This window comes from Sturnus vulgaris, chromosome 20 (genome assembly GCF_052056855.1).
Source record: "Sturnus vulgaris isolate bStuVul1 chromosome 20, bStuVul1.hap1, whole genome shotgun sequence".
NCBI lineage: Eukaryota > Metazoa > Chordata > Aves > Passeriformes > Sturnidae > Sturnus > Sturnus vulgaris.
The window spans coordinates 501,844-511,603 of NC_142262.1; the positions used below are offsets into that span (position 1 = coordinate 501,844).

The window sequence follows — 9,760 nt, forward strand, 5'->3', positions numbered from 1 at the left end:
CCCGCCCTGCCTGTGCGCGGCCGCGGCGGCTCGCTGGGCACGGCCCGGAGCCGGGCACGCTCCGCCCCAGACTCAGAGCTCGGCACGGCCCGGAGCCGCTCACGCTCCGCCCCTGGCTCGGAGGAGCCGGCGGACCAACGAGCTCCGCCCGCCCGCTGCGAGTCCCGGCTCCGGGGCAAAAGTGGCCGGTAACGCCGCTCCCACGGCGGACGGTCCCACGAGGGGACGTTTCCAAGCGGGACCGGCCACGATGCGGCACCCGGGTCGCGGCCCCGCCCCGGTCCCGCTCCCGTCGGATCCCGCCCTCGGCGCTGCCGAGGCATCCCAAGGTGGGCCCGCAGCAGCTCTTCCCCGCCCCGTCTCGTTCCTTTCCCTGCGATGGCCCCGCGGGGATCGCTCCTCTCCGCAGCTGGGGAGGGCCGGGGGGGTCCGGTTGGGTCCGGGGGGATCCCGGCGGAACCGGAGCGCTGCTCCCCGCCCCTCTTCCCCCTTGCCTTGGAGCTCCCGGCACGGACCCTCTGCGGGTACCGGGGCGGCTCCAGCGCCGGACGAGGAGACAGAAATCACGGCACAGGGACGACAGAGCCGGCGGCAAAACAAGTGGCGATATTGAAGTCAAAGACAGAGGAGCAGCAGCGACAGGAGCACAACGGGTACAGCCATACAGAGCGCCCGGGATGCGCGGTCGGGACTGAGTAAAGGTTGGGGTTTTTTTTCTTTTTCTTTCTTTTTAATTTTTCTCTTTAATATGTTGAAATTGCCCAGACTGGTCCAGTACGACATCTCAAACCTTACAGGGACGCACAGCATGAAAACCCCACTGGCACAGGGCTGCAGGGAGCATTCCCGGCACGCTCCCATGGCAGTGCCGCGACAGCTCCGTGGCACACGCCAGCATCGCTGGGGCATGGGGATGGCTCAGAGAATTCGGGGCCGAGGGATTGTGAGGGGGGCACTGGAGGGGACAGGTTTTCCTGCAGCTGCCTTGTTGCCAGTTGCAGGCCCCACTCCCGACACTGCAGAGAAGGGGGCTTGCCTGGCTGCAGTGGTGCTGAGGGCCATGGCATGGCCCAGATCTGCACGGGGCGATGATGGACCCTGTGCCCGTGCAGCCAGAGCTCCGGCCCCTGGTGCCCTGCCAAGGGTTCCAGGCCAAGCCTGTCCAATGGCGGCAGCTGCAGAAGGATCTGTAGGAGGTTGCAGGGGAACAGAGACCCCTGGAGAGAGGACCATCTGGAGAGAGGGGCAACAGTGCACAGGTGCATGTCAGGGGTCACCCCAGATGTGCAAACTTGCCCCTCCAGCTGTCTGGGACAAGGCACCTGTGCAGGAGTCATCTGGCCCTGTGAAAGGCCTGGAGCCCCTTGCTGGGGTTTCTGCCACATAGTAAAGCCCCCCAGAGCCCCTGCCCAGAGGGGTACCCTTCTGGCACCCCGAAGGGAGAGGTAGGAGGTGGGGGGGTGCAGCAGGGTTGCCAGGTGCTGCAGTGGGGAGGACTGTGTGTCTGGAGCTGTGGGGGAGGCTCCCGCAGCGGGGCACTGGTAGACCTGCTACGCAGCCAGGGCAGCTCCCACCACTCACAAGGGCTTCATTCCTTCACAGCTGCCAGAGCCAAGCATGGCTGGGGGATCGTGACCCTGGCAGGGAGGTCCCCACACCCTGCTCATCCCTGCCACGAGCAAAGGATGCCCAGTGTGGCTGCGGGCTCCCAGGAGCCTACCCAGAGCGAGTCCCTGTCCCTGACACATGTGTGCCAGCCACCGGGGCCCCCTGCAGCCGAGTGGATTTTCATGCTGTTTCCAGGATTTGATATCAGCGTGGACCAGTCTAACATCTCGCAGGTTTTTTCTACTGGCTACTGGAATGCGCTCGTTTGGCTTAGGGGTCCTCGATGTCGAGAAACTCTTGCTTGGGGGGGGCCATGCCGCGGTACCAGGCGCATGAGCCATCGCTCCTCTTGATGCAGGCGTAGTGCTTCGCCTGCCGCCCGTCCACGTTGTTCTTCTCCATCGCCCAGTCTGTCCAGAGACACTCATCCGAGGAGGAGACGAAGCAGGGGATGGAGAGGCAGCGCGAGATCTGTGCGTAACAGAGACTTGTCACCCACCAACCCGAGGGGCCACTGGGCCGGGGGGGTGCACGCTCTGCTTCATCCACCCTCCCAGCTCTGGGCAGGGGTGCCAGGCTAACCCTGCCCTGTGGGACACGGTGGGGATGCAACCCCAGTACAGGGAACTGGGGAACCCCTGGTTGCCAGTCCCAGGGCTGGCCTTGGGTCCCAGCTGGAGGAAGACAGAGGGAGGGCTGCCCTTCCTGTCTGCCCAGCCACGGGTTCACAATATCACCCCTGAAGGACAGGGAACAGCATCTAACTGTGGGGCCCACTCCTGTCTAGGGGCTGCAGACCCTCCCTGGTGTGGGGCATGGGGCATGTGGGAGGCAGCCTGGTTGCTCACCTTGCACTCGCAGCCCATCTGGTACCGCTGGTTTAGGCTCTTCTTCTGGGTTGGGGTCAGCGAGTCCCAGGTGGACACCAAGTCACAGAGCGTGATGTGCATCTTGCCATTGCCCTCTGACTTGCCTGGGGAGAGGCCAGACAGACCACTCAAGGGGGTCCCCCCAGGGCCTCGAGACCCTCATGGTGCCTGGGGCCCCTCACTGTGTCCCTGGTGACCTCTGGGGTGCAGAGGCTTGTCCCCAGCTGCCCCCACCACGGCTCGGGTCTGCTGAGCACAGCCAGGACACGGGCTGGGGCAGGAGCAGGAGGGGCAAGGGCAGAATGTGCCCAGTGAGCAGGCACACATCTGGCATCTTGCAGGGCACGTGAGGCAGCAGGGCCAGCACTGTCCCAACGCCCCTGCGAGCCCTCCCGCAGTGCTCACCTGCAATCAGATACTCCTTCTTCCCGCCGGTGTCCAGCAGCCGGCCGCACACGGCAGTGGATGGAGCCGTGTAGATGAACTCTATGTCCTGGTCGGGGCCCTTGAACATCTGGGGAGAAGAGGCAGGAGTGAGTGGCTGGTGAAGGGCCCACCCCAGCCCCCCAGCCTCCTGACCTGATGTGCCCCATTACCTTGATCTGCTTGATTTCATACTGGATGCGTTTGATGGGATTCCCGTATATATCGTTCCCCGAATCCACCTCTTTAGCAGAGACGGCCTTGGCTCGGATCACTGGAAGGGAGAGGTGAGGTAAGTGGGGGTGACCGGTCCCACTCAGCCCCTGCATCTCACAGGGTCTCACACCTTCACAGAGGACTGCTGCCCACAGCAACCCCCACTGCCTGCCTGGCTGCCCTGCTGTCACCCGCTGTCCCCAAAGGGATGGGGCTCTGGCACGTGCAGGACAGTGACCAGCAGCACCCTCAAGGTGGGTGATAAGGAAAGTTCACATCAGGATCACCTGGCCCCAGGGCTGCTGAGGCTGTGGCACTGGGAGCCAGGGGACAGCTGTGGCAGGGTCCCTGCGGTCATGCTGCTGCCACAGCCAGGAGGTGCGGTCTGGCATGTGAGTGCCCCGCACGTGGCAGTGACCTGCAGGGGGCCAGCGGGCAGGGCAGCCAGCTCAGCCTTGCTCACCGCCTGGGACATGGGGCTGGCTCATGCTGTGAGGCTGCCTGGGTCCCTGCATAGCGACCTGCGGCCCCCAGCTGTGCCCAGTTCCCTCCACCAGTGCAGGGACTGAAGCTCCCAGGCAGCACCAGGGACGCTGATGGTGACGGGGACAGTGGCAGTCCCGAAGCCAGAGCTCCTGCTCAGCACTCAGAGTATGGAGGGGGCCTGGCTGCTGGCAGTGGCTGGCAGGGCTCCCTGCTCTGCCCCATCCAACAGGACAGGCAGCTCCCCACCCTGCAGGGCTCCCCCGTGCCCTGCCAGTCCCCTGAGCACTGCAGGGCATGGAACAGGAGCTGGGCACTCTCACAGAGTTCATCCTGGCTCATGTCCCCACTGAAAGGTGCTGGCTGGGAGCAGCCAGGGACATGCAGAGGTCACCCACTGCCTGGCACAGAGGAGCTTCTCCCACCTGGCACGGCCAGGAGAGGGAATCTGACCGCACTCTATAAATACCGGGGTGTGGGGGCATGCGGACAGGCTATTTAAACTGAAGGTCAGGGGGGCGTGGTGCCCACGTGGGCACCAGCAAGTGCCAACAGAGTTTACTCTGGAAAGGTGAAAGTGGCACCAACACGAGCAGGGACTAGGGAAGAGGATTCCCAGAATGGCCATCCCCAGTCTCCAGCAGCACTCATTCAGTGTGGGGCTGAGGGAAGCCATGGCTGCACTGGGCGCTTTCCCAACTGCTCCCATCCCTTGGGAAGGGCTGGGCTGTCCAGGCACAGTGGCAACACCTCAGCCATGCCTGGGGACAGCGCCCACTCGTCTGTCAGCAGTGTGCTGGGCTCACCACAGACACAGGCCACCCCTCACCCTGCAGCCACCACATCCCCGTGTGCCAAACCCTGCGCCACCAGTGCAACCAGTGCCGGCCCTGTAGCTCCTGTGTGGGGAATGGTTACTGGTTCAGTGGGCTCCAGCCTTTTCCATTCACGTGCTGATGAATCACTTGACAAAAATGCAGCCCGATTCTGGGTGGATTTGTTCTGAACAGTGCGGCTTTGTGGAGGGGACGACTGCGCTGTGCTTTCCCCGCCAAGACCCCGCAGCGCAGCCAAGCTGCTCCACGCCCGCCAGGAACCAGGGCAGCGGAGGGAGCCCTGAGGAGAGCCTGGGACAAGGAGGCTGGGCGAGGGATGGAGGAACTCCTAGGTGCCCAAGAATCAGCAGTCACACCTCCCCAAATGCCAATGCCCCCATTGGCCTTCTCACCCATCACCCACCACTCCTGCTGCCAGCCTGGGCAACCAGCAGCCAGGGAGCCCAGAGCCTCTGTGAAGATGAGCCAAGGCTCTGTGGCTCCTGGGGTGCACGGCAGGCACAGCACACAGCTGGCACTGGCTTACCAGGTCAGACCAGGGAAATGCTGGAAATGCTCCTTCCCCAGGCAGGCCAAGCAAGAAAGTGCTGTGTGGGAGCAGAGGGTCCCCTGTCACAGGTGACATCTCCTGTGCAGATCCCCAGGGCTGCCACTGTGGCCTCCCCATAGTGAGGACTCTGCACCCTCCAGGGACAGAGAGACCCTGCAAGGCAAGCAGGTCCCCTTGCTGCCCTCTGCCACCAGCATCAGTCCCACTGCACCAAGGCCACTGTGCGGCTCCAGGAGCAAAGCTGGGGACTCACAGAGTCACCCAGTGCCACAACACCACCAGGTTATCTCTCTGGGCTTGCTGTTGTTGGGGTTTGTCCTCCCTGGCCCCATGTGGGGCTACCCCACCTCAGGGCACCCCTGTGCTCACCTGTGCCCCATGGGAAGAAGGGCAACACAAGGACCCTTGCCCATGGGACCCCCCTAATGGCCCAAGACTTCCTCTGCTATCCCACCCCAAACCCCACCAGGCCACCCTGCCCACACCCACCTGCAGCTGCCCACGGACAGCAGGGGCCACTGCTGGGCTGGATGCCCAGAGAACAAAGCTCCCTTCTCCAGGGCTGCTGGCAGCAGAGGGGCTGGCTGCCAGGGCCAGCACTGCCCACTGCCTGCCTGGCACTGCCAGCCCAGGCACCTGACCCCTTGATGAGGGCAGCCCTGCGGTCACTCCAGCCCTGCCTGAGGCCGGTAGAACTGGGGAGATAGCTAACCACGCTGGGAGGGATTCCTGCAGGAATCCGCCCCAGCCCTGCCCGGCGCAAAGGCAACAGCCACCTCCCAGGTGCTCGCTGGCATCCCAGCGCCCGCCCGCGGCCAGCGGCATCACCCCACCCTGGCACAGCGCTCTGAGGATGCTGAGGCTGGAGGCACACAGGGCTGAGCAGGGCAGCCCGGCAGCGGAGACTCCGCGGTGCCCAGCAGTGTCCGTGGGGCACCGGGTCCCGCTCGCCCGCCGGGGCTGCGCGGGAGCCACGGGCTGAGCGCTGCCGTGGCCGCGTGCGTCATTCCGGCCGCTGACGGGAGCGGGATGGAGCCCAATCAGCGGCAGCCCCCGCGTCAGCCCACGGCCCCTCTGCGCCAGCCGCACGGGAGGGCTCGGCTGCCGCGCCGGGCAGGGCGGCACCGGGTACCGGGCACCGGGCCCGCCAGGCCCGGGGGGGTTTGCAGGCAGCTGCATCCCCGCAGGGACAGCTCCCACCACTGTCCCGTAAATCCCCTCCTCTGCCCGTCCCTGCTGGCAGTCCCCCGCTCCCCGTGCCTGTCCCGAGGAACCGAGCGCTGGCACCGCTGGGATCAGTGCGATGCTGTCAGGAGCTGCATCCCGGCTGCCGCCGCCCCAGGGAACACCGAGCCCCTGCTCTCCTCCCCTGCCCCATCCACTGCCTGCTGCCTCGCAGGGGCAAAGCCACAGCTTTGCCTGGAAGGGCATCACCCCCTCACACCCCACATCTCCATGCTGCTCCATCAGCCAGAGGAGATGTTTCCTGCTGGGGCCTCTGGTCTGGCAGTGGCACCGCTGGGCAGCTGAGCATCTCCTGCAGCAGAGAATCCCACCAGCCCCAGTGAGGGGTGGCTGATGGGGCAGCCCCAAGCCATTGGGTCCTGCAGAAAACCCCTGCTCATCTCCTGAGCCAGGACATGCAAGCACAGGCTGGCAGGTTCCAAGTCACCAGCCCCAGTGACATGATCCCAGCCCCTCTATGACCCCCAGCCCCTCAGGCACCCTCCACCCAATGCAAAGTTGCATCTGCCTCCCCCTGCACCACGTGGAAGTGCAGCCCTGGGCTGCGGCTGCTCCAGTCCCTGCAGGGCAGAGCAAGTGCAGGGGCAGGTGCACGGCCAGAGGGGCCATGGGGATGTGGCAGCGCTGCCCACACTATGGAGAGGAGACCCCAGGGCCAGGAGCCCACACTGTGCTCACGCTGATACCCCATACTGAGAGTTGAGCATGAGCCTTGGGACCCATTCAGCTTGGGTGCAGCCACCCAGCACTGCAGGACATCAGCCATCCCCACCACATCCTGTCAAGGGCCCAGCCTGGACACAGGTCCCTCCAGCCACAGCAGCTGGGAAAGGTCCCAGCAGCACCGGGGGCCCCAGGTTCTCCCTGGGCTCCACACACCTGCTGGGATGGAACTGGCTGGGGAACGTCCCAACTCCAGAGAGTATCCAGGGGGAAGATCAGAAGAGGCAAAAGGCCAGGAAACACAGGATCATCCCAGGTTGTGCCTCGCTCTGTCCCCAAGCCCAGCACTCTTTTCACTTAGGCCCACGCGAGGCACGCTTGATACAGAGGAGCCGCACAAGAGGCTCGGGCTGGGAGCCGGGAGGTGCCAGAGCTGTCGGCAGCGTGGCTGGAGGATGCTGCCTCGGCAGGACGGGCACCTGCTGAGGGCAGCGGGGCAGCTGGACAGCAAAGCTCAGCCAGGCAGTGGCCGCCCAGGGGACGGTGCAGACAGCCAGGGCTGCCGAGACAGACAGTGACTCAGCAGCTGAGTCAGGGCTGAGCCGGCACCCCACGATGGGCCGTGAGTCACGAGTGCCCCGAAAGCTGATCCTGACAGCAGCGTGATGGGAAGCCACAGCCGCACTACCCGAGCAGGCTCGGGGCATCCTGTGAGCCAGGGACACCAGCTCCAGCAGCGGCTCCAAAAATCCAGTGCTCCATTTTGTCTCAAAACCGCCCTGTCCCCAACACGCCCCGTGGTGAGGCTGGGCACTCGGGGCAGCAGCCAGGTGCTGCGGGAGTTGCCCTCACGGAGGAAATCACTGGGAGCAGAGTTTGGAAGGGACGCCCACGAGGAACATCCTGGATCTGGAGCAGGGGACAGGGCAGGGCCATCCAGAGGTTGGAGCTGCCTCAGTGTTTGGGAATGTTACCTCTCCAGCTGAGGCTGGGAACGGGCCCGCGAAAGAAAGCGCCGGGAACTGGGGCCGGCCTGTTCGGTTCATATGTTAAAATTTAATAAGGGCATTATTCATAGAAAGAGGAATCCAGATCCCGGCGCTGCCAAGCCCTCCCTTTCAGCAGCATCCAAGCCGAACAAAATGGGATGGGGGAAAGGAAATGCCTGGAAATAAGGCGCAGACAGGGGTGACCGAACCCTGGCGGCAGCTGCCGGGGCCGGGGGCTCCTCCGGGCTCCGGGCCGGTGCCGCGGCCGCACTCGGAGGGTCCCGGCCGCTGCCGGGCCCCAGCCCCGCGCTGCCACGTACCTCGGCGGTGTCATCGGAGCCGGGGGAGGCCGGGCCCACCCGTGTCATTCACCGGGGGGCGGCCAGGCAGCACCCGGCCCCGGCGTAGCCGCGCTCCGCTCGCCCCTCGCAGCCCCCGGGAGCCCCCCCGGGACGGCGGGAGGAGGCGCGGGGTGGGACGGGCACAGCCCGGACGGACGGACCGCACCCGCAGCCGCCGACAGCCGACACACACATCCCCGGGCCGGGCCGGGCGGGCGCTGCGGGCAGGTGCCGGGGGGCTCTGCCCGCTCCCCGCCCGCCCCGCACCAACTTTGCGGTGCTTCCCCCACCGGGAAGTTGGCGCGGGCGGGGCCGGGCGGGGGCTCGGGGGGCTCGGGGCGGGGTTGCCCGCGGCGCTCACCTACGTCGGCGTTGCAGAAGGCCTGTTGCGGGTGGATGGGCGAGCAGCTGCAGGCGTCGGCCGGGCGGGCCCTGCCGAGCAGCAGCACCGCCAGCCAGGCCAGCAGGCTGGGCAGCGCGGCGGGCATGGTGCGGGGCTGCGGCCACCCGGCCCCGATCCCGCACCCTCCGCCGGGCCCGGCCGAGCCGCCGCCGGGAACCTGGGTCCGGCCGGGGCGGGCGCTCTGCGGCCGCCGCTCCGTTGCCTTCGCGGAGCCGTTCGCTTCCTCCCCGCCGCGCTCGGCCTCGCTCTTTAACGTGCTCCGGGGATCTGCTCCTCCTCCGCGTGGCGCGGGGCCAGCCCGGCTGCGCCCGCCCTCCGCGGGATGCGGCTCCGCCGCGACCGCTGCCCCCGCCCCGGCACGGCCCCCGCCGCGGGCACCGGCCGCCCCCGCCCCGCCGCATCCCGGCCGCCCCTCGGCCCCAGCGCTCCCGGAGCCGAAACCCCCGTTCCGTGCTGCCCCCGCCCACGCCAAGCAGAGCGGTGGATGGCCGGACAGGCAGCAGTTCTGGCCGTGCCCGAGAATTCCTCCCCACCTTCAGCCCCTCCAGCCCAGCTTGTCCCACTCCCGAGTTCCCCTTCCTGCTCCCACTGCGTGTCCTGTGCCACAGCGACCTGCCCGAGGCCTCGGGCCTCTCCCCCGAAGCAGCAGCTCCTGCCCTGGAGCACTGCTCCAAAACCCCACCTTGTCTCTATGCTGTTTTACTCCGGAGGGCAGCTCAGCCCCCAGCTGCTTTTGGTTCATTCTTCCCAGCAGGGTGGTGATGAACTGGGAAGGGGAAAGTGAGAAAACTGCTGGCTGAGATAAAGGCAGTTTTACAGGTGAAGCAAAAGACGCACATAAGCAAAGCAAAGCAGGGAATTCTTTCACCCCTCCCCATGGCAGGCAGGTGCTCATCCCCCGGGCAGCGGGGCTCCAGCACATGGCGGTGACTCGGGAACACAAACACCATCACTCCGAATGTCCCCCCTTCCTCCTTCTCCCCCAGCTCTATACACTGAGTATGATTCCATACTGAGTGGAATATCCCCTGGGTCAGCTGTTCTGTGTCCCCTCCCAGCTCCTTGTGCCCCCCCAGCCCCTCACTGGTGAGATGAAGAGCAGAACGGGCCTCAAGCTGTGCAAATGCTGCTCAG

At 66.0% G+C, this 9,760-nt stretch overlaps 1 protein-coding gene across 1 annotated transcript; it reads right to left on the reverse strand.

The window, feature by feature from the left end:
* Positions 1 to 585: 585 nt before the first annotated feature.
* TIMP2 (TIMP metallopeptidase inhibitor 2) lies at positions 586 to 8,937 on the reverse strand. Its single transcript, XM_014887542.2, has 5 exons — positions 8,585 to 8,937; positions 3,074 to 3,174; positions 2,883 to 2,991; positions 2,457 to 2,581; positions 586 to 2,079 (listed from the first exon to the last, which is right to left on the reverse strand). Exons 1-5 carry the CDS (start codon positions 8,709 to 8,711, stop codon positions 1,879 to 1,881), a joined length of 663 nt encoding a protein of 220 aa, XP_014743028.1. The 5' UTR covers positions 8,712 to 8,937; the 3' UTR covers positions 586 to 1,878.
* Between the last annotated feature and the right edge of the window lie 823 nt (positions 8,938 to 9,760).

Coding starts and splice junctions, on each gene's coding strand:
- TIMP2 (XM_014887542.2), bottom strand. CDS start 8,711: ATGCCCGCCGCGCTGCCCAGCCTGCTGGCCTGGCTGGCGGTGCTGCTG. Junction 3,175..8,584: donor CTTCTGCAACGCCGACGTAG/GTGAGCGCCGCG, acceptor TCTCCCTTCCAG/TGATCCGAGCCAAGGCCGTC. Junction 2,582..2,882: donor GAAGGAGTATCTGATTGCAG/GTGAGCACTGCG, acceptor GCCTCTCCCCAG/GCAAGTCAGAGGGCAATGGC.